The sequence below is a fragment of the Pan troglodytes genome, chromosome 2, assembly GCF_028858775.2.
Source record: "Pan troglodytes isolate AG18354 chromosome 2, NHGRI_mPanTro3-v2.0_pri, whole genome shotgun sequence".
NCBI lineage: Eukaryota > Metazoa > Chordata > Mammalia > Primates > Hominidae > Pan > Pan troglodytes.
In genome coordinates this window covers 42,347,210-42,371,447 of record NC_086015.1, presented here as the reverse complement: position 1 = coordinate 42,371,447, position 24,238 = coordinate 42,347,210, and the positions used below count along the sequence as shown (strand labels likewise).

Below are 24,238 nucleotides of genomic sequence, written 5' to 3'. Positions count from 1 at the left end.
TAGGAAACCAAATCCTACACAGAATGAATAATTACCTCCACAAAGTTAGTTTAATGTAGCATGCTCTGGATAGGAGTAGGTACCATAAAAGCTTTTAAAAGTAAGCCCCAACCAGGCACAGTAGTGTGCGCTTGTAATCCCAGCTACTCAGGAGGCTGAAGCGGGAGGAGCTCTGGAGCCCAGGAGTCCAGCCTGGGCAACACAGTGAGACCTCGTTTCTAATAATTAAATATTTTAAAAATAAGCATTAAATCTGTTTGATATCTACTGAACAATGTGATCTTAGCCTTTGAATCCTTAAAATGTCCTTAGTAATCAAATACTCAGGCAGTAAACAATGGCTCTGCACCCACAGGATAGAGAAGTGAGTAACTTCTGGGCCTTCCTGGAGGGCATCTCCCACATCAGGACTGGGCAACCCTGAGTGAATAACCCTTGCTCTTCACACAGCACGGTGACTGTTCTGACCAAGGCACCAGATGAGGGATCGGGGTATTTTCCCCATCCACATATTGTTATTTCAGGTGGCCCAAGTAGAGTTGGCCCTATCCCCAAAACTTCTACTCCAGCGAGGTCATGTGACCCAAGCTGGCCTAATCACAATCACCCCTGGGGACAAGGTTGAACCTGTGGAACAGAGACACTATTATTTTTTTTCCTTTTTTTTTTTTTTTTTAACATTGCCAGGCACTACACTAAGTGCCTTACATGCACTGACTTCTTTCAGCTTCAAACCTACCCAAAACATAAGTCCTGTTGTAATCCCCGGGTTACAAACAATGATAGGAGGTGCCTTCTCATTGAGGGGGTACCCTCACCCCCACGCACAGCACCTCCATGTCAGGAGCACAGCCATGTGCACACCCAGCCTGGCCTGGGAACACACAGGGCGGCAGGTGGCCTGGATCAGGACCCAGGGGCCAGAGTGCCTGTTGCTGGCTCCACAGGGCCAACACCTCCATGACCTCATGTGATCCCCCCAGAGGCAGGTCACCCACTATGCCTCCGGAGCTTGCAACCAGACCACCCCCTGCACCCCCCTGCATCCTCAGCCTACCTCATAGGCACGGGACCCCGTGAGGCAGCTGAGAGCCTGAGCACCACCCACAGCAGCCTCCAGCTGGCGGCACTGGGCTGTGGTGCTGGAGTCCATCCACACCGGGCAGTCGCTGATGGAGAAACAGTCCTGGGAAGGAGGGCAAAGGCACAGGCTTAAGCTCCATCCGCTGACTTGCAGATCTGCCCCAGGGCTGGCGGTCACACTGCCCATCACGGCAGTCATGACGCTTCTTCCCAGGTGACCTTGGTTGGAGACACATGGGCCAGCCCTTTGTGCTGTAACTTAGAACTGGCCCAGTGGGGTCTCTCCCCAAAAGCCTGAGGTTGAAAGCTCTTCTGGTGAGGGCGCGTGAGCACAGCTGCAACACTGAGATGAGCAGGCTTCAGGACCCACAGGACTTGGGACTCTGCAGAAGTTTCTCACACTCACACAACGTAGCCACAGTTACCTGCAGCTGCTGGTGTAGCCGGAGGTCTGGTGATAAGCTTGTCAGTGCCTGCTGGGCTCCAGCCTTCCAGTATATACTTCCGTGTTGCTGTTGGGAAACCCAAGCACATGGTCACATGACCACACACCGGTGTCACAGCCTCCTGAAGACACAGAAAGACCCCAGACCACATGCCAAAGAACTGGGCTCCACACCTGCCCCTGCCACTTCTTAGTCACAGAGCTCATCACCCTCCTGGGACTTGGTTTCCACTTTAAGAAAATGGGGAGGAACTCTGCCCTGTCTACCCTACAACTTATAGAAAAGGTCCAAGAACTAATTATTGGTCTGGATTTTGATGCCTTTTGTAAAACTGCATTTAAAGACATTGCTTGTAATATTACCTGAAATTCATTTATTTATTCACTCACCCCATTCATTCATTCATTCATTCATTCAATGAACATTTATTAAGCACATAGATCATGCCAGGCTTGCGACAGATGAATAGGATACTTTCGTCCCTATTCTTCAGGCTACTGGAGTCGAGCCAGGGAAAAGGACACAAATGTGCAACTACAAAACCCTATGGAGCTGCAGTGACAGGGTCGTGGGAACAGAGGCACCTAACCAACTCGGGTACAGATGAGTGGAAGTGGTCATGAGTATCAGGAAATGTTCCTAGTGTGTGTTGCATGCAGAGAATCTGCAGGTGAGGGGCGCCAGGCAAGTCCCGGGATGAGTGGCATTCTAAGCAGTGGGCCTGAGGCTGGGTCAGGGGTGGGTGATGGGCTGAAGAGAGAGGGGACAGCCTGAGCACTGAGAGCCTGAAACCATGCTCAGGAGGCTGGGGTTTATCTTGGAGGTGGTAGGAACCCTGGATTACCAGGGGGAGTGGCGTGCACAGAGCTGAATGTATGAAGGGCTTGTGGGAGTCACGGGGAAGGTAGGCTGGAGGCAAGGAGGCTGCGGTAGAGACCTGGAGAAGAATGACAAGCAGATAGTGCTGGAGAAGAGATGGTAGAGTCAAGAGTCACAGACAAATCAGTGGGACGTGAGGACCCTTGGATGTGGGGTGGGAAGGCGGAGGAGGCAGGGATGACACTTGAGTTGTGCCCTGGGTGGATGGGGAGAATTCCCTGAGAAAGAGAACCCAGAAAGGAGGAGGTCTGAAGGGAGACAGAACTCAGTCTGGGACATGCTAAGTCTGAGGCATCTGTGGGATATCCAGCCATGGGGGTCGGGGATTAGCTAGGAGGGAGATGGGTGTCCAGGCCTGGGATTCGGGAGAGAGAAGTGGACAAGATCACCCAGGGAATCTCTGTTGTGTTTAACAAGAACCAAAACAATAAATTCCTGTTAGGTCATGGAGGAAGAAGCATCTTCAGAAAAATTAGTTACATCCTAGTGAGGATTTGAAAATACAGTAATCCAGCATGGAGAAAAGTGATCCCAGCACAGCCAAGGGACCGGATGAGATAGACTCAGGTCCTGACTCCCACTCCCAGCACTGTGTGATCTTGGGTAAGTGACATCACCTCTCCGTGCCTCATGTAAATATCAACGATAATAACAGAAGCCCAAGCTTTAATAATGTTTACTGCGTATTAATAGGAGGCACTGTGCTATGTACTTACACTCACAATGACCCTATGACAGATGAGAATACAGGGGCACCAGAAAGCCAGATGACGTATCCCAGGTCACTGCCTGTAAATGGCAGAGCCAGGGATCAAACCCAGACAGTATGCCCTGAGTGTGTACCAAGCACTCCACAGCACCACCCTGTAGAATCATAAGGATTAAGTTGGATGACATCTGGAAAGGCCTCAGAGTTGTATCTGGCATGCACTAAGTGCTCAGTCAATGTCCTCTGACATCATTATTAATACTCTTCCTTCTACTGAAACTACTATCATTATTAGGATCATTTTTGACTTTGCTTTTACTTTCAGGAAATAGAAAAGCAATTGTGGTGCCCCCAAGCAGTCATAATAAATTCATGTCAATTGCTTCCTCCATCCCCTTCAGAGGAACTCAGTTCTCTCACCAAGCGTCCTATTTTATATAATACTTACTCCTAAGAACTGTCTCAGATCCTTTTGCAACAAGACAAGTTATACAGTCTCCAAGGTAAAATAGTTGTAGGGATTTTTATTCACAGTGAAATTTGTGCAGTGGCTGTCAAGAATGAGCCGCTCCCCATCCAAGGGTTGCCATCTCTTCAACACCCACACCATTGCCCAGGACAGTCACCCTCACATGGCAGACAGAGTCTGCTGCAAACAAACCTGGCCCGCCCCGGACAAGGCTAGGACTTGAGAGAAGTCGAAGCCCGAAGCCTTCATCTTCTCCAAGATGATATCCAGTGCCTAAGAAGAAAAACAGAACCCACCATGACTGTACAGAACCACTGAATCAGACACGCAAGCCTCAGAATTGAAACGCAAGTGCCTGCCATTACAGCAGAGTACTCTGGGCAGATGATGAAGAAACTCATGACTTGGGATTTGTAAGCACTAGAGTACATTAATTAAACAAGTAGGCATCAATCAAATAAAAAGGTCAACTATGCTAAAAATATTTTAAATAAATGGAATCATAAACCACCAATCCTCAAATTTTACTTCTCCATTTTTTTTTCTTCGAGACAGGGTCTCGCTCTGGTTCCCAGACTGAAATGGAATGGCGCAATCTCAGCTCACTGCAGCCTCAACCTCCCAGGCCCAAGTGATCCTTCCATCTCAGCCTCCCGAGTGGCTGGAACTACGGGTGCATGCCATCACCTCACACCTGTAATCCCAGCACTTTTGGAGGCCAAGGCAGGAGGATCACTTGAGCTCAGGAGTTCAAGACCAGTGTGGGCAACATAATGAGATCCCATCTCTACAAAAAATGAAAAATTTAGCTGGGTGTGGTGGCATGAGCCTGTAATCCCAGCTACTCAGGAGGCTGAGGAGGGAGGATACCTGAGCCCAGGAGATTGAGGCTATAGTGAGCCATGATCACACCACTGCACTCCAGCCTGGGCAACACAGTGAGACCTTGTCTCAAAAACTAACAAAGTAAGGCAGCCAACTTTTGCCTTCTTTTATTTGCATTTTCAACCCTCTATATTAGTGATCTGACTTCACTGCAACAGGGAAGTGAAGAGCAAAGGAGAGAGCTCCCGTGAGAGCAAAGCATCAGGCCCAGACTCCCTGTGTCCAGGAGCCAGAGGCTGGAGGGAGTGGATAGAGATGATGGCCACCTGTTCCAGGCCCCTATTCCAGCCTCCACTGTCTGGTTGGACCCTCCTTTCTAGCAAAACCCAGTGAGTGGGATGGATGGTGGTGCCCAGCAGAGCTTGGCACCACCCTCCTAAGATTTCATGGCAGGAATTAGAGATTCACTCTGACCTGTGTTTTCCTGAGGGCAGAGAAGACTCTCTCACTTTTGCCTGACTCCACCACCCCCAGCCTTTGCTGCGAGGGCTTCTTTCGGCCCTGGCTGTGGCTGCCATCTCTATCTGTGCCCATCAAACCTTGGGCAGGCAGTGGGGTGCAGCCGGAGCAGGGGCTGGCAGAGCTAGGATCAAGTTTGGTACTGGAGGCTGCGTCAGATCAGAAATCACCTTGGCCCTGCCCCCAAGCCTAGTTCTCACCCACTGCTCACCTCCCCAGGTGAAGGCCTTGGCCTATGAGATGCCCTCGACATCATCGCTGGGACCTCCTGACACTGACCATTGTCTCTAACCCCCAACCCTCCCACTCTGCCCCTTGGTCTGGCTCAGCCCCCTCTGAAGTACATTCTAGCCAGTTTATCTGGATAAAATCCATCCTTTACCCCAATTCTCCAGTGTATGAATCAGGGTCACACCAATAAAAAAGAAATCATACCAGTTATTTTTAACAAAAAGAATTTAATATAGGGAATTGGTTAGATAGGTATTGGAGGACTGAAAAAAGCTTTTGGAAGACACACACTTAGCTGGCCTCCAGTTTCAGGGACTCGGGGACCCTGCAGCATATGATGAGGTAGCCCCTGGAGCTACCACGCCTGTCTATGCTGTCCACATCCCTGCTCCTGTGGCCCCCTAGGTCACCAGATCCTGCTACAGGCATTCTCCTTTCCTGTTGATCCTCAGCAGGCAGGCCTGGCTTGGCATTGATATGAGTCTGACTGGCCAGGCCATAACTTGCCATTCTAGGTGATTAGGGAGCTAAGGGATCTTGGAGGCTGAGCACTAAGACCCTAAGGGCTATGTTTGTATTTCTTTTTTTTCTTTTTTTTTGAGATGGAGTTTCACTCTTGTTACCCAGGCTGGAGTGCAATGGTGCGGTCTCAGCTCACTGCAACCTCCACCTCCCAGGTTCAAGTGATTCTCCTACCTCAGCCTCCTGAGTAGCTGGGATTACAAGCATGGGCCACCACACCCGGCTAATTTTTTGTATTTTTAGTAGAGACAAGGTTTCACCATGTTGGCCAGGCTGGTCTTGACTCCTGACCTCAGGTGATCCACCTGCCTCGGTCTCCCAAAGTGCTGGGATTACAGGCATGAGCCACCATGCCCAGTCTATGTTTGTATATTTCATGGTACAAGGGAGGCCACAGGGCCTGACTGCAGATGTTTGGAAAAGATTTGCTCTGTGGTATTTTAAAGGTGGTTAATGGCAGGACTTGCCATCTGCTGTAGCTCCAGTACCTGGAAGTTTTTTGTAAGTCCTCTGAGCCTGGGAGTGTTGACACCAGCTGAGGCTGAGCCTGATCCCAGGAGTCATGCCAACTCCACTTTCCCATGAGGACCTGGTGTCAACAGATGCTCTCATTGGCTGCCACCTTTGGACTTCCTAGCAAATCACCGAGTCTGCCAGTGAGACAGCCTGGGGATAGAAGGAGAACAGGAATCCCTGCGCTTACCTGGACCCACATTAGTACTGGAGAAGTGACCGTCAGCCCATCCTTGTGCACATGAACACCGCCCTGAGTCCTGCAAGAACAACAGAGAATGTAGACCAGAGCCTCAGGGCAGGCAGACCATTGCAAAGCCAGGAGAAACCCTATGGTGGATGACTCTGGAAATGTCCAGATGAAGGAGAACCTTCCCCAACCCCAAGTGGGAACTATTGATTGAACAGGCACGAGGGCTGCAAAGATGGAAAGAGAAGACAGGCAAATTGCCCAGAGTGGCCCAGATGTGGCAATTCTCAGAAGCATCTTCTAAAGAAGCCTTCTAGATAAGAAAGGCTCACCCTAGGGGAGTGCAGTGTTGGATTATAAAATCCCTCTCAAGCCCCATAGGTTTGGAGAGGTAGAGGAGGGGCAGCCACACAGAGATGCTGCGTCGGAGGGAAGAGTGTCTCTACTATCACAACAGACCAACAAGTCCTTGGACTACAGGCTTTGGAAGTTTGACTGGAACCCTCTCCCCACCCACCTCACCCCTAGAAGACTCTAGTGCAAAGAGCTGATCTGATAAAATCCAACCCTTTTAACTATGTGTTAGGAAAGAGAAAACCAGGCTCAGAATCCACACCAAGATGCTATTAGATAACCATGTGATCTAGCCATTCAATTCCTAAGTATCCAGCCAAGAGAAATGAAAGTCTAAGCCCATAGAAAGATTTGTACACAAATATTCATAGCAGACTTATTTGTAATAATTAACTGGAGTCAACCCAGTGTCCCTAAACAAGTGAACAGATAAATCGTGGTGTATATTTATGCTATCATACTACAGAGCAAGAAAAAATATGAACTATTCATATGTACACAATTATAACTTATATAGGAACAGACTAGAAGACGCAAATTCATCTATACTGAGAAAAGGAGATCAGTGGTTGTCTAAGTCTAGTGGGTGCTGGGAACAGGCCCTAAGCCTGTCATAAACAGGCCTTAAAGAAACTGGCCATAAACAGGATTTCTGCAGCAATGTGACATGTTCCCGATGGCTATGACACTCACACTGGAGGTTGCTGGTTTACCGGAATGAGGGCAAGGAACACCTGGCCCACCCAGGGCGGAAAACCACTCAAGGCATTCCTAAACCACAAACAATGGCATAAGCGATCTGTGCCTTACGGACATGTTCCTGCTGCAGATAATCAGCCACAGCCTGTTTCTCTGCTTCTTGAAAAGAATGCTTTGTTTCCCATAAGGAATGCTTCCAGCTAATCTATAATCTTTAGAAACAATGTTTATCACAGGCTTACTGTCAATAAATATGTGGGCAAAACTCTGTTTGTGGCTCTCAGCTCTAAAGGCTTTTAGCTGATTCCCACACTGCACTTTATTTCTGGGTCTTTGTCTTCATTCCTCTAGTGCCGGTGTGTTGGAGTCTCCACAACCGAGCTTGTCTCGGTAAGCGGGGAAAAAAGCAATCTTTTGGGGGGTGATATAAACATTCTGTATCTTGATTGCGGTGGTAGTTTCACAGCTATAGGTCTATATCTGGCAAAGTACCTTTAATTATACATTTTTAATGGATGGCATTTTTTGTACATAAATTATACTCAATAATATGGATTTTTTAAAAAGATACTACTAGGGAAAAAGAGGAAGAGAGCAACAAAATTTTACTACAGACAATAAAAGCTCACCAAAAAATGTTGCCTTCACAAAACAGATAAAAACTGTAACCAGACATTCTGCCATGTATTTAACAACTTAAAACTGGCATTTCGGCTGGGCATGGTGGCTCACACCTATAATCCCAGTGCTTTGGGAGGCCAAGGCAGGCAGATCACCTGAAGTCGGGAGTTCAAGACCAACCTGGCCAATATGGTGAAACCCCATCTCTACAAAAATACAAAAATTAGCCAGGCATGGTGGAGGGCACCTGTAATCCCAGCTACTTGGGAGACTAAGGTGGGAGAATTGCTTGAACCCAGGAGGCGGAGGATGCAATGAGCTGAGATCTTGCCACTGCACTCCAGCCTGGGCACAACAGAGCAAGGCTCTGTCTCAAACACACACACACACACACACACACACACACACACACACACACACAAAACAAAACTGGCATTTCCAGCTAAGAAGGAAGACCAGAGCCACCCCATGCCCCAAAAGCACCAGGCCCAAATGGTTTGACAGAAAAATTATACCAAACCTTTAAATAGCAAATATTTCTAATACTATTTAAATTGTTCTAGAGCACCTGAAAAGAAGGAAAATTTTTCCAATTATTTTAGTGAAGTAAATATAAAATTGATACCAAAACCTAACCAATACTGCACCAAAGCACAAATAGCAAAAGGAAAAAAGTAGGAAGATTAGACTTTATCAAAATTAAAAACATTGCTTCAAAGGATCATCAAGAAAGTGAAAAGACAACCCACAGAATGGGACAAAAATTTTGAGATCGCATATCTAACAAGGGACTTGTATCCAGAATATACATTAAAAAAAACTTTTACAACTCAATAATAAAAGAGAAATAACACAGTTTTTTTTAAAAAAGGGCAAAAGATCTTAATAGACATTTCTCTAAAGAAGATACACAAATGGCAAAGATACTCAACATCATTACCATTAGATAAATGCAAATCAAAAGCACAGTGAGATTGCATTTCACATCCACTAGGATGGCTGCCGTCTGTAATTAAAAAGACAGTCAATAATAAATGTTAAGCAAGGATGTAGGCCGGGTGCGGTGGCTCACGCCTGTAATCCCAGCACTTTGGGAGGCCGAGGCGGGCAGATCACAAGGTCAGGAGATCGAGACCATCCTGGCTAACATGGTGAAACCCCGTCTCTACTAAAAATACAAAAAATTAGCCAGGCGTGGTGGCGGGCGCCTGTAGTTCCAGCTACTAGGGAGGCTGAGACAGGAGAATGGCATGAACCCGGGAGGTGGAGCTTGCAGTGAGCCGAGATCACGCCACTGCACTCCAGCCTGGGTGACAGAGCGAGACTCCATCTCCAAAAAAAAAAAAAGGATGTAGAGAAACTAAAGGCACCATCTACCACTGGTGGGAATGGAAAATGGTACAGCCACTTTGGAAAACAGTTTGGCAATTCTTCGAAATGTTGAACATAGAGTTACCATGTGACCCCGCAATTCCACTTTTAGGTAATATACCCAATAGAAATGAAAATATATGTCCACACAAAAACGTATACATTGTATTAGTTTGCTCAGGTTGCTATAATAAAATACCATAAACTAGATGGTTTAAACAACAGGCATTTATTTTCTCACAGTTCTGGAGGCTAGAAGTCCACAATTAAGGTGCCAGCAAATTCGGTTTCTGGTTAGGGCTCTCTTTCCAGCTTGCAGACAGCCACCTTCTCACAAGGCCTTTCCTCTGTGCATCTGCGCATGAAGTGGGATAGCACTGGTGTCTCTCCTTCTTATAAGGAAACCGGTCCTATCAAATTAGAGCCCCACCCTTACAACCTCATTTAATCTTAATTATCTACCTAAAGGCCTCACCTCCAAATATACTGTCATGATGAGGGTAGGCTTCCAACATATGAATTCTGGGGGGCCACAATTCAATCCGTAACATATGTGGATGTTCATAGCAGAATAACTCACAATGGCAAAAAAGCAGAACAACTCAAATGTCTAAAAGTTGAATGGAAAAACAAACTCTGATATATCAATGCAATGGAATATTACTGAACCACAAAAAGGAATGAAGTACTGACACGCTACAACATGGATGAACTTTGAAAACATTATGCCAAGTATCTGGTTCAAGTTGGTATTTGAAATAAACAAAAAGCTATGAAAATTTTTTAAAAAGAAAACATTATGCTAAGTAAAAGAAGGCTGTCACATATTATATATATTCATGTCTACAAAATGTCCAGAATCAGCAAATCCAGAGATAGAGAGTTGATTGTGGTTGCCACTACTGGCAGGAGGGGGACTATACAGTGGATGCTAATTAATATAGGGTTTCCTTTCCAGGTGGTGAAAATGTTCTAAGATTACACAGTGGTGATAGTGATATTGTTCTTTGAATATACTAAAACCATCAAATTGTACATTTTAAAAGGTGAATTTTATGGTATGTGAATTACATTTCAATAGAAACAGTATTTTCTCTTTCTTTTTTTTTTTCTGAGACAGAGTCTTGCTCTGTCACCCAGGCTGGAGTGCAGTGGCATTATCTCGGCTCACTACAAACTCTGCCTCCCAGGTTCACGCCATTCTCCTGCCTCAGCCTCCCGAGTAGCTGGGACTACAGGCGCCCGGCACCAAGCCTGGCTAAATTTTTGTATTTTTAGTAGAGACGGGGTTTCACTGCATTAGCCAGGATGGTCTCGATCTCCTGACCTCGTGATGTGCCCGCCTCTGTAATCCCAAAGTGCTGGGATTACAGGCGTGAGCGACCACACCTGGCCCCAGTATTTTCTTTAAAAAAAGGATATGAGGGAAAAAATTATATTAGTTAAGGAAAAACACATTTCTATGGCTTGATACAGCTGAAGTTTCTTTCTCCTCATGTAAAGCACAATCGGTAGGTGGTTAGGAACATGAGTGGGGAGTGGGGAGTTCTGCTCCATGCAGTCATTCAGGAACCAGGTTGATGGTGGCTCTATCATGTTCCACATGTGCTTCCAAGGTTGCTCTGGACACCCACATCAGCCAGAAAATGGGAGAAAAGTCAGAGAAGGAGGTTTTGATGGACTAGGTCTTTTAGAGGCCTGATCACATTTTCTTATATTCCACTGGCTAGAACTCAGTCACATGGCTGAACATAACTACAAGGAAGGCAGGAGAGTGCCTAGGAAGAAAGGGAAATGAGTTTGGAAGACAGCTGATAAGTTTCTGCTAGAAACCTCCCTTCCCCACTTACAGTAGTAAAAGGATAAAAAAGTTAGAAATAAACTTAAAAATAATTATCTACATTGGGTAATTTCTGCATTGTCACAAACCACTTCAAAACTTAGTGGCTCAAAACCATTAAGCTCACAATTCTACTTGCTATCATTGGATGGGGCTCAGCTGGGCTCACTCATACATCTGCAGTCAGTTAACAGTAGCTAGAAGGCTCTGCTTCATAGGTAGCTAACAGTAGCTAGGGGCTGGCTGGCTCTTAGGTGAAGAAGTTGGAGCAACTAGGCCACATATGTCCAACTCTCCAGCAGTATAGCCTGAGCTTGTTCATTTGGTGGCTAGGCAGAGTTCCAAGAATGACAGCAGAAGCACATAAGGCTGCTTGAGGCTTAGGCTTAGAACTGGCACAATGCCACTTCCCCTGTTCTATTGGATAAAGCAAATCAACAGGTAGGGAAACGACTCCTTGATGGGAGGAATTGCAGTCACATTGCAAAGGGTGTGGGTACAGGGATGGGTGGAGTATTGTGGTCATTTTTGCAATCTACCAAAGTGAGCAAAAGCCGTATGTTAAACATATTAAAACACATGTGAAGTATTCAAAAGAAGACTTGAACAAATGGAAAGTCATAACGTGTGCTTAGACAGGAAGACTTAATCTCATAAAGTTGTCAATTCTGCCAAGTTAATTTATAAAGATAATATGATCTCAATAAAAATATTAACAACAGGCTGGGTGCGGTGGCTCACGCCTGTAATCCCAGCACCTTGGGAGGCCGAGGTGGGTGGATCACCTGAGGTCAGGAGTTCCAGACCAGCCTCACCAATTATGGTGAAACCCTGTCTCCACTAAAAACACAAAAATTAGCCAAGTGTAGTGGTATGTGCCTGTAGTCCCAGCTACTTGGGAGGCTGAGACAGGAGAATTGCTTGAACCCAGGAGGTGGAGGTTGCAGTGAGCAGAGAACACACCACTGCACTTCAACCTGGGCTCCAGAGCTAGACTCCATGTCAAAAAAAAAAAAATTAACAATTTGGCTTTCTGGAACCTGAAAAGCTGATTCTGAAGTACATATTGAAAAAGAACAAGAATAGCCATGGAAACTCTGGAAAAAAAACAAACAGAGGGGACCAACAATTCTAGATATTAAAACATATTACAGGCTGGGTGCAATGGCTCACACCTATAATCCCAGCACTTCAGGAGGCCAAGGCAGGCGGATCACCTGAGGTCAGGAGTTAGAGACCAACCTGGCCAACATGGCAAAAACCCGTCTCTACTGAAAATACAAAAATTAGCCAGTGGCGGGCGCCTGTAATCCCAATTACTCAGGCGGCTGAGGCAGAAGAATCACTTGAATCCAGGAGGCAGAGGTTGCAGTGAGCCGAGATCGTGCCACTGCACTCCAGCCTGAGCGACAGAGCGAGACTCCAACTCAAAAGTAAATAAACAAACAAACAAATATATTACAGAGCTGGGATAATTGAAACAATGTGTTACTGGCTTATGAACAGATCTACTAAACCATGGAACAAAAACAAAAGCCCAAAAATGGACCTAAGTGAACACAGAAAGAAGCACATGATAAGGCTCACATCTCAAATCATGGAGGTAAAGATGGACTTCTTTTTTTTTTTGATATGGAGTCTCGCTTTGTCACCCAGGCTGGAATGCAGTGGCACAATCTCAGCTCACTGCAACCTCTGCCTCCCAGGTTCAAGTGATTCTCCTGCCTCAGCCTCTCAAGTAGCTGAGACTACAGGCACCCACCATCATGCTCAGCTAATTTTTGTATTTTTAGTACAGACAGGGTTTCACCATGTTAGCCAGGCTGGTCTTGAACTCCTGACCTCAGGTAATCCGCCCACCTCAGCCTCTTAAAGGTAAAGATGGACTTCTAAAAACCCGGTTGAGGCTGGGTGTGGTGGTTCACGCCTGTAATCTCAGCACTTTAGGAGGCAGAGGTGGGTGGACTGCTTGAGCCCAGGAGTTCGAGACCAGCCTGGGCAACAGAGTGAGACCCCATCTCTACAAAAAAAAAATACAAAAAAATTAGCTGGTCATGGTAGGGGCGCACCTGTGGTTCCAGCTACTTGGGAGGCTAAGGAGGGAGGATTGCTTGAGCCCGGGAGGCATAGATCGCAGTGAGCTGAATCACACCACTGCACTCCAGCTTGGGTGACAGCCAGCTCCTGTCTCAAATAAAAAAATTAAATTAAATAAAAACATGGTTGGTGTTACAACAACTGAAGAATCATCTGGGAAAAATTAAAGTTGGATACAAATGTCATACTATGTACCTGGATAAACTCCAAATATTTTTATGTAAGAAAGCTGAAATCTTACAAGAACTAGATAAAAACATAGGTGAGTTCCTTCATAATTTTGGAGTGAGGAAGGCCTTTTAAACTATGACTCAAAAATCTAGAAGCAATAAAAGAGACTGGGAAATTCAATGACATAAATATCTGTGTGTGGCAATAATAGTGACAACTTGGCCAGGTGTGGTGGCTCACGCCTGTAATCTCAGCACTTTGGGAGGCTGAGGCGGGCAGATCATGAGGTTGGGAGATCGAGACCATCCTGGCTAACATGGTGAAACCCCATATAACAGTGAAAAGTCTTAATCCCACCTGTGAGCTCATCTCTCCTCTCCATCCCTTCTCTACAGATGACTTTAATTTGTTGTGTATCCTTCTAGTTTTTTTTTTTTTACTTTTTAGACAAGGTATGGCTCTGTCCCTCAAACTGGAGTACAGTGGTATGATCTTGGCTCATTGTATCCTCCACCTTCTGGACTCAAGCGATCCTCCCACCTCAGCCTCCTGTGTAGCTGGGACTAGAGGCGCACGCCACCACACATGGCTAATTTTTGCACTTTTGTGGTAGAGACAGGGTATCACCATATTGCCTAGGCTGGTCTTGAACTCCTGGACTCAAGCAATCCACCCGCTTCAGCCTCCCAAAGTGCTAGGATTACAGGCTTGAGCCACTGTGCCAGGCTCCTTCCAGTGTTTTTACATGGAAATATAGGAAGGTATGAATATTCTGATTTTCCTCGTTTCATACAAGAGAAAGCATACTATACTCACTGATCTGTACTTTGCTTTACTCACTTCACAGTAATGTGGCTGTGTTTACATGTCAATACATAAAAACTTCTGTGTTCTTTTTTATAGATGTGTAGTATTCCATTGTGTAGATGTACCATTTCCTAATGGGGGACAACCCGGGAGGCGGAGCTTGCAGTGAGCTGAGATCGCGCCACTGCACTCCAGCCTGGGTGACAGAGCCAGACTCTGTCTCAAAAAAAGAAAGAAAAAAAGAAAAAAAAAGACTTTTCACTGTATACTTTTCATTTGAGTTACATATTAAGTGCAATGTAATGCCTGTTAACAATATAAAATATTTTTTCTTAAAATCACCACTTTGGAAGAGAATTCCTTAAGAAGTTAAACATATACCTGGCATATAACTCAGCCACTGTACTCCTGGTATGTCATTTCCAAGAGAAATGAAATCATATGTCCACGAAAAGACTTGTATGTGACTCTCATAGCCCTTTGCTTATAACAACAGAAAAGAGAAACAACCCCAATATCCCTCATCAGGTGAAACCAATTGTAGTCCATCCATACAACATCATACAATGAAATACTACTCGGCAATAATAGGAACCAACTATTGCCACATGTAGCAACATGGATGAATCTCAAAACTGTGATGTGAAATTTTAAAGGTTTTAAAAAAGCATACATAATTATGATTCCATCTATACAAAATTCTAGAAAATACAAACTAGTGATAGAAAACACATCAGCGGTTGCCAGTGGGTAGGGGTATGGGGAAGGAGGCATGGCTTGCAAAGAGGCAGGAGGAAATTTTTAGGACATGGAAATACTCATTGTCTTATTTTGGTGATAGTTTCATGAAAGAATACAGATATTAAAGCTTTTAACTGTATACTCCAAATATGCACAGTATTGTACATCAGTTATACCTTAATAAAGTTGTAAAAAGAAAACCCACAATGCAATTGAGGTGATGGGGAAGGAATGAACTAAATCTATAGGCATCTGGTTTAAAATATCTTGAAAATATAATGGAAAAAAGCAATACCATATTTTGGTTATGGACACCTTTTTTTAAATGTCCAGTGGAGAGGACTGACTTATTAAATGGAAGAGAGAGTGAGGGAGAGGAAATTTTAAAATTTTGAAAGACTAGAAGTCATATAGGGTATGTTCTCAGCCCACAATGAAATTAAACTAGAAATCAATAACAGAAAACTGGAAAATCTGGAGATTAAACAACACACTTCCAGACTTCCTTTTTTTTTTTTTTTTTTGAGACAGGGTCTCCCTCTGTTGTCCAGGCTGGAGTGCAGTGGTGCGATCTTGGCTCACCGAAACCTCCCTCTCCACAGTTCAAGCAATTCTCCTGCCTCAGCCTCCCAGGTAGCTAGGATTACAGGCGTGCAGCATACACGGTGCCTGTCACCATGCCTGCCACCACGTCCAGCTAATTTTTTTGTATTTTTAGTAGAAACAGGGTTTCACCATGTTGGCCAGGCTGGTCTCAAACTCCGGACCTTAAGAGTTCTGCCTGCTTCAGCCTCCCAAAGTGCTGGGATTACAGGTGTGAGCCACTGTACCCAGCCTAAAAACATTCTTCTAAATAACCTATGAGTCAAAGAAGTCTCAAGAGAACTAAAAAATATTTTGAACGAAAAAAAATGAAACTATCACTTATCAAAATGTATGGGATGCTGCTAAGGCATCCCATAAAAAGCATTTGTGCTTACAGAGAAATTTATAGCATTAAATGCATATATTAGAAAAGAAGGTCTTAAATCAATCCTCTAAGTTTCCACTTCAGGAAACTAGGGGAAAAAGAGCAATTTAAACCTAAAGCAAGCAGAAGAAACTAAGTAATAAAAATTAGAGCACAACTTGAAGAAAACAACAGGGGAAAATCAACAAAACCAAAAGTTGAACTTTGAAAAGATCAATACAATTGATAAACCTCTAGCCAGGATAACCAAAGAAAAAAAGAGAGAAGACAAATTACCAATATCAGAAATGACCAACAGCAAGAGATCATCATTACTGGTCCCACAGATGTCATAAGGAGGATAAAGGAATATTATGAACAACACTATGGCCACACATTTGATGGCTTAGTTAAAAAGACCAATTCCTTGAAACATACCAACTACCCAAAGGCAAACATGCAAGGCCTGCAATAATAAAAAATGTGAGAAAGCAAGATGGCTTCTAACCTCGGCTCCAAGGGGCCGCATTAGCTGGGGGCAAAGAGTTGGCAACACAATGTGATGGATAATGAGAGGTGCACAAAGGGCCAGCTGGGAAGGCTTCAAAGAGGAAGTGTGTCTAAAACAGACAGGGAAGGACACTTTTACCAGGCCCTCACGAGGGTGCCTCAAAACCAGCAAGTCCACAGTGTTACGGACTGAATTGTGCCCCCTCTGCCCCCAAAACTCATATGCTGAAATCCTAACCCCGAGGGCCTTGGATTGTGATTATTTGGAGACAGGGCCTTTAAAAAGGCAATTAAGTTAAAATGAAGTCATTAGAATGGGCCTTAATCCAGTATGACTCATGTCCTTATAAGAAGATTAGGATACAGATGACACAGACACCAAGCACTCCTGCACCGAGTGACCACCATGTGAAGACACAGCAAGAGAGTGGTCACCTGCAAGCCAAGGAGAGAGGTCCCAGAGGAGACCAATCTTCCCAGCACTTTGATTTTAGACTCCTAACGGCCAGATGTGTGAGAATATAAATTTCCGCTCTTTAACCCACCCAGTCTATGGTACCTTGTTATGGCAGCCCAAGCTGAACTCATGATCTTTCTCTCCAAAACTCATTCTTTCCCACAGTCCAACATCCACTCTGAAGGACAGCCAGAAATCCCACCCTTACATCTCACATTCAATTTTGTAACAGGACCTGTCCATTTTACTACTCAGCTCTCTCCTATCCATCATTTCATACCCGAATGACCAGCAAAAACCTCTTTAATAGTTCCCCACGTCCATTCCAGCAATGCTCCGAATCTGTTCTCCCAATGCCCCCAGAGAGATCTTTTCAAAACAAAAATGCAACCTGTCATTCATACCTCACCCATAGCCCTACCCCTTATGGCCCTTAGTGGTTGACCATAGCTTTCAGAATAAAGACAAACTCTATACCATGGCCTATGGAGCTCTGACCAGCCTCCGCCTCTCTCTGCTCCCCAGCATCATTGGCTTTCTTCAATTGCATGAAGGAATGAACCATGCTCTTTCTTGCCACAGGGCCCTCGCACATGTTGTTCCTTCTGCCTGGAATGCTCTTCCATCACCTGGCCAACTTCCCTTCCATCGCTTGGCTAACTTCACTCACTCTGATCTCTAGCTTAAGCACCACTTCCCTAGAGACGCTCTGGGACTTCCCCTCCCAAGTCTGAGTCACATTCCTTTATAATAAGCACTTGGAGAAGTGAGTTCCTTTCCTTCAGAGGCCTTCTCAGAGTTTATAATGAAACACTCTTTTGTGAGATTCTTTGTTTGATACCAGTCTCCACTACTCAGTGGGAAGCTCTGGGAGAGCTTTCTCTTTTTGTTTTGCCATCAAGTCCTAGCACCTGGCACAAAGTAGGTCTCAACTGATGCTTACTTCATGAATGGATGAATGGAATTAGGAAGAAATGGGGGAGATGGCACTCTAGGTATAGGAAAAAAAGATGCTTGAAAGGTTTGCCGAGACCACCACTCCTGTATTTGGCAAAGCCTGAACAGTGCGGTCTGCGAATACAAAAGTTTGCGGGAGGACCCCAAAACCAACACCCCCATCACACACACATGCACATCAAGTACATACCCAAATTCTGGAAGATCTCTGTCAAAATGCACACTTTCCTCATAGAAGACATTCAACTCTGCATCAACAGCAACAACCTTTACCTGAAAGGCATTTTAAAAAATGAAGTGTAGAATTTTCCTCAGCTTCTACACTGGTCCAGGGGGTACTAACGTCACCAGATGAGGCCCCACACCCTAGGAGCAGTTCAACCTAGAGACCTCCTTGAAGGCAGGGCTGCCTCACCGTAATCGTGGTAACAGAGGACTCATCTGGGGTGACACTCAAAGATTTAGTAAAATGAAGAAACTGAGGCTAAGTAGGAACACCCACATGTCTCAAGGAATCTTTGTTCCCCAAATAGCCAAAGCCAAGACCCTCTTGAGGAAGATGTTCACAGATGAGTTGGTTCGTGCACCTGACAAGGAGGCGGGAGAAAGTGCCAGAGAGGAAGGAATGGGAAGCAAGGTTTGGAGGCATCTCTGGGGATCCATGTCTGCAGAGGCCTGAGACCAGGCAAGGCCATGGGCTATTCTCACAGGCCATGATTGTGGTCCAGAGACATTAATGTCCCACTGAAGCAATCTCCAAGCTTGGGAGTATAACTCCTTTCCTGGACAGATGGGAAAACTGAGGCCTAGCAAGGCAACTCGAGTCATCCAGAGTCCCACAGGACTTTCCCCCCAAGGACCGGCCAGAGGCCTGCCTCCCTTGACCCATTCGAGAAGAGGGGTTTGACTGTAACTGTGTATATTTCCCAAGTACTTTAAAGGAAAAGGTGCCCCCGGTCACCCCATGCCCTCTTTGAAGGCAAATTTTGATTTGCTTGCCTGTCTGCGGGGCGTTGGCAGCAGCACACTGCTCCTCTGGCCAGCAGTCCTGGGTGCGCAGACCAGGCAAGCTGGTGTCAACGAAGGGCGGTCACAGGGTAAAGTCCATTTGTACACTATGCATTTCACTTTTTTTTTTTTGGGACAGGGTCCCGTTCTGTCGCCCAGGCTGGAGAGCGGTGACGCCATCTTAGCTCACTGCAATCTCCACCTCCTGGGCTCAAGCGATCCGCTTCAGCCTCCAGAGAAACTGGGACTACAGGTGTGCGCCACCATGCCCGGCTAATTTTTGTATTTTCTGGTAGAGACCGGGGTTTCTCCATATTGCCCAGGCTGGTCTCGAACTCCTGGGCTCAAGCGATCCACCCGCCTCGGCCTCCCAAAGTGCTGGGATTACAGGCAAGAGCCACCAGGCCTGGCCCATTTCAATTTTTAAAAAAAGGTTTTGGGCTATAATCTGCTTCCAGGTCACTGGTTGTGCATGTGCGCAGGGCTACCCGCCTGTCTGTTCCCCTGCCTTACAGTAGCTGACTTCCTTCGGATCCCCGTCACTGGGTGCCCAGAACAGCGCAGGAACCCGCCGAGTCCTCCGGCCCCTCTGGGCACCGGGGGTCCTGCCGAGGAGCGCCTGCAGTTTCCTGGGGTAGCTGGGTCCAGGCGGGGTCGAGGCCGCATCTTGCGAGCGGGTGGCATTGGCAGGGCATCTCCGGGCGAGGGCACCGGCGCCCCACGGCCGCGCGCAGGGCAGGGGCGCGGGGGCCCCGGGAAGCCCGAGAGGTAGGCGCGCCCGCGGCCGGGCCCATGTTTTCCCGCGTCCGGGTGACAGCCCGCCCCCTACCCCCACCGAAGCGGAGGAGGCGGCCCCGTGGCCCTGCGGCCAGGCAACTGTACCTGCTGCGTGCTGAAGTCCCAGCCCAGGCAGCAGCGGCGAGGGGCGTGCTCCGCCATGGCCCTTCGGGTAAGGCTGCGCGTCCGTCAGTCCGTCCGTCCGCCACGCGGCGTGATAGTCGCCGCGCTCCAGCGCCCAGAGACGCAGGGGCCCGCCCCTAGCTCCGCCGGGCCAGACTGTGGACCGGAGTCACGAGGCGGGCTTGCGCTCTGGCGCCGCCTGCGGGGCTACGCGAGCCGGGACCGCGTCCTGTGCAATCGACGGTGCCCCCACGCAGCCCGCTTTCCTTCGAAGCGCACCCCCTCTGGTCCTCCCCATCTTCATCTTATGTCTTCATGGGCCGTGCCCTGACACAGCCTGGCTTCCCTTAGAGGACGCCTGGGCCAGAGGTTTCAGCTATAAGCCAGCTTGTCTTTCAGAGGGAGCCTGCCTGTCCTTCTGGAGGCCCTGGGCCTGCAGTCCTCTGTGGCTGTATCTTGGCACTGGAGCAGCTGTCCACCCATGGTGGTGACTCAGGGGCCACAGGGAAATGGGCCCTGGGGTTGGAAGCACTGAGTCCTGACAAGCCCTGTCCAGATCCAGCAAATCTGAATGGTTCCCAGTGTGTCACATCCCACCTGTGTATTTAAACTCAGCGCTCCTGATGCCCCCACGGGGAGACACTCATTCCTGGAGTCAATTGGTATTGATGGTCTAATGTGTGCCAGGCATGGTAAAGGGGAATGAGAAGCAGAGTCAGACCCACTCCCTTTATTCATGGAGCTGAGGGTGCCTGTCCCACCAGCTACATCCTTCCCGTCCCTAAGACTGACTGCTTTCCAGAATTCCTCCCCAAACCCAGCATGTGAGAGGCTCCTCCTACGAACTTCCCAGCCCACCAGTGCCCTTTTCATGCACTTGCAATGGTCTGTCTCCCTTGCTGAACTTGAGCTGCTTGGAGTCTACATGGGATCCTCTTCACTGCTGGAACAAGAAGGGGCCAACATACTTGTCCTCCAAGACATTCACAGCTTACTGGGGACTCAGCCACTCCAGCAGTCACCACCTGTGACAATAGACAAATACTGGATACTAGCTAGATCAGAAACAATTATGCAACCTGCTGAGCACATTTAATCCTCACAATGATGCTGGGAAGTAGGTACTATTATCTCCACTTTTAAAATTTTTTAAATAAAGGTATCTAAGTATCTAATCTAATTAAGATTAGATTACTGCATTTTAATCTAATCTTAACTGCTTGATGACTTTTTTTTTTTTTTTGACAGAGTTTCACTCCTGTCACCCAGGCTGGAGTGCAGTGGCGTGATCTCCGCTCACTGCAACCTCCACCTCCCTGGTTCAACTGATTCTTCTGCCTCAGCCTCCCGTGTAGCTGGGATTACAGGCGCACACCACCGCACCCAGCTAATTTTTTTTTTTTTTGAAACGGAGTTTCACTCTTGTTGCCCAGGCTGGAGTGCAATGGCGTGATCTCAGCTCATCGAAACCTCTGCCTTCTGGGTTCAAGTGATTCTCCTGCCTCAGCCTCCCGAGTAGCTGAGATTACAGGCATCCGCCACCACACCCAGCTAATTTTGTATTTTTAGTAGAGACGAGGTTTCTCCATGTTTGTTAGGCTGGTCTTGAACTCCCGACCTCAGGTGTTCCGCCTGCCTCGTCCTCCCAAAGTGCTGGGATTACAAGCATGAGCCACTGCGTACGGCTCTAATTTTGTATTTTTAGTAGAGATGGGGTTTCACCATGTTGGTCAGGCTGGTCTTGAACTCCAACCTCATATGATCCACCTGCCTCAGCCTCCCAAAGTGCTGGGATTACAGGCGTGAGTCACCGTGGCTGGCCAATGACTTTTTAAAAATGTATGTATATACCCATATAAACACTGAGATCAAAACAGAACATTTCCACCACTCCAGAAGTTTCCTTCATGACCCTTCCTAAACTCCCAAGGCAATCACTATTCTGATGTCTACCAGCATAAACTCACTTTGAACTTTGTATAACTTACCATCTTCATTTTACAGAGTGAGAAACTGAGGTGTAGAGAAGTTAATTAACGTGGCCTAATGAAACTGCCATTGCAAAATTATAACTGAGACAGTGAAAGAGATCTGACTTAACCAATTCCATCTTGCTTCTAGCCTCCAAGCTGTCATTGCTTATTCCTGGGCATAGGCAGAACTAACTTTGGGAGGAACTTACTTTATAGTTTAAAACAAAGATGATAACAGCCCTTTCCCAAAACAAATCTCCTTCTTGCCTGTGACTAGACTGCCTTTGTAGGACTAACAAATTAGCCACAAGATTAGAAATTAAGGTTTAGGAGTCATGCAGCTGGAGACTACAAGATTCTGACCATCACCAAATTGCTCCTGGGGATAACATCACTATTGTAAAACCTAAGATCAGTGCTTGAGATATTTTAGAGACCCTGCACTTGATGGATCAGCTGGTACCACCCAGCTCCATAAACTGGCTCATCTGATCTTGTGGCCCCCACCCAGGAACTGACTCAGCACAAGAAGATAGCTTCAAATTCCTATGAGTTCATTTCCGACCCAACCAATCAGCACTCCCAATTCACTGGCCTCCACCCACCCACCAAATTATTCTTAAAAACTCTGATTCCCAAATGCTCTGGGAGACTGATTTGAGTAATAATAAAACTCTGGTCTCCTACACAGCTGGCTCTGTGTGAATTACTCATTCTCTATTGCAGTCCCCCTGTCTTGATAAATTGGCTCTGTCTAGGCAGTGGGCAAGGTGAACCTGTCGGGCGGTTATACATCCTTTGCTCAGATCATTGGAACACTCCTTCTTTTGTACAGAATGAGGTGTTGCCCAATTCTAGAATCACAGATAAAATCCATTTAGGATCTTTAAACTAAATTTGTTGTAATTTTGTCTTTTGACAGCAGATGTCAGCTCCCAATAAGAGTGGGTTAGATTGCACAGAAAGGGCTCAGAGTGGACAGATGAACCCACATAGGGAGCTGTGAAGGCTATCAAAGACACAGAAAGAGATCATGAGAGAGGTGTAATGGTGGAATTCACTAGACAGAGCTTGTCCAACCTGCAGCCCATGGGCTGCATGTGGCCCAGGATGGCTTTGAATGCAGCTCAACACAAATCAGTAAACTTTCTTAAAATATTATAAGATTTTGGGGTTTTCTAGATATACAATCATGTCTGCAAACAGGGACAATTTGACTTCCTCTTTTCCTAATTGAATACCCTTCTCCTGCCTAATTGCCCTGGCCAGAACTTCCAACACTATGTTGAATAGGAGTGGTGAGAGAGGGCATCCCTGTCTTGTGCCAGTGTTCAAAGGGAATGCTTCCAGCTTTTGCCCATTCAGTATGATATTGGCTGTGGTTTTGTCATAGATAGCTCTTATTATTTTGAAATACGTCCCATCAATACCTAATTTATTGAGAGTTTTTAGCATGAAGAGTTGTTGAATTTTGTCAAAGGCCTTTTCTGCATCTATTGAGATAATCACGTGGTTTTTGTCTTTGGTTCTGTTTATATGCTGGATTACATTTATTGATTTGCGTATATTGAACCAGCCTTGCATCCCAGGGATGAAGCCCACTTGATCATGGTGGATAAGCTTTTTGATGTGCTGCTGGATTCGGTTTGCCAGTATTGTCTCAGCCCAAAATCTCCTTAAGCTGATAAGCAACTTCAGCAAAGTGTCAGGATACAAAATCAATGTACAAAAATCACAAGCATTCTTATACACCAACAACAGACAAACAGAGAGCCAAATCATGAGTGAACTCCCATTCACAATTGCTTCAAAGAGAATAAAATACCTAGGAATCCAACTTACAAGGGATGTGAAGGACCTCTTCAAGGAGAACTACAAACCACTGCTCAAGGAAATAAAAGAGGATACAAACAAATGGAAGAACATTCCATGCTTATGGGTAGGAAGAATCAATATCGTGAAAATGGCCATACTGCCCAAGGTAATTTATAGATTCAATGCCATCCCCATCAAGCTACCAATGACTTTCTTCACAGAATTGGAAAATACTACTTTAAAGTTCATATGGAACCAAAAAAGAGCCCGCATCGCCAAGTCAATCCTAAGCCAAAAGAACAAAGCTGCAGGCATCACACTACCTGACTTCAAACTATACTACAAGGCTACAGTAACCAAAACAGCATGGTACTGGTACCAAAACAGAGATATAGATCAATGGAACAGAACACAGCCCTCAGAAATAACGCCGCATATCTACAACTATCTGGTCTTTGACAAACCTGAGAAAAACAAGCAATGGGGAAAGGAGTCCCTATTTAATAAATGGTGCTGGGAAAACTGGCTAGCCATATGTAGAAAGCTGAAACTGGATCCTTTCCTTATACCTTATACAAAAAT

At 46.1% G+C, this 24,238-nt stretch overlaps 1 protein-coding gene across 7 annotated transcripts in view; it reads right to left on the bottom strand.

The window, feature by feature from the left end:
- The window catches only part of XYLB (xylulokinase), a 105,614-nt gene extending 85,588 nt beyond the window's left edge, over nucleotides 1-20,026 (bottom strand). For 3 of the 7 annotated variants that reach the window (XM_016940725.4, XM_016940724.4, XM_054681695.2), the window contains exons 1-6: nucleotides 19,851-20,014; nucleotides 18,151-18,233; nucleotides 6,387-6,456; nucleotides 3,779-3,859; nucleotides 1,509-1,595; nucleotides 1,058-1,186 (exon numbers count right to left, since the gene is read on the bottom strand). In XM_016940725.4, the coding sequence (XP_016796214.1) occupies nucleotides 1,058-1,186; nucleotides 1,509-1,595; nucleotides 3,779-3,859; nucleotides 6,387-6,456; nucleotides 18,151-18,233; nucleotides 19,851-19,907 (507 nt within the window). In that variant the 5' untranslated portion in view covers nucleotides 19,908-20,014. The other 4 variants (XM_009445187.4, XM_024355410.3, XM_024355412.3 and 1 more) reach the window with 4 other exon arrangements.
- Between the last annotated feature and the right edge of the window lie 4,212 nt (nucleotides 20,027-24,238).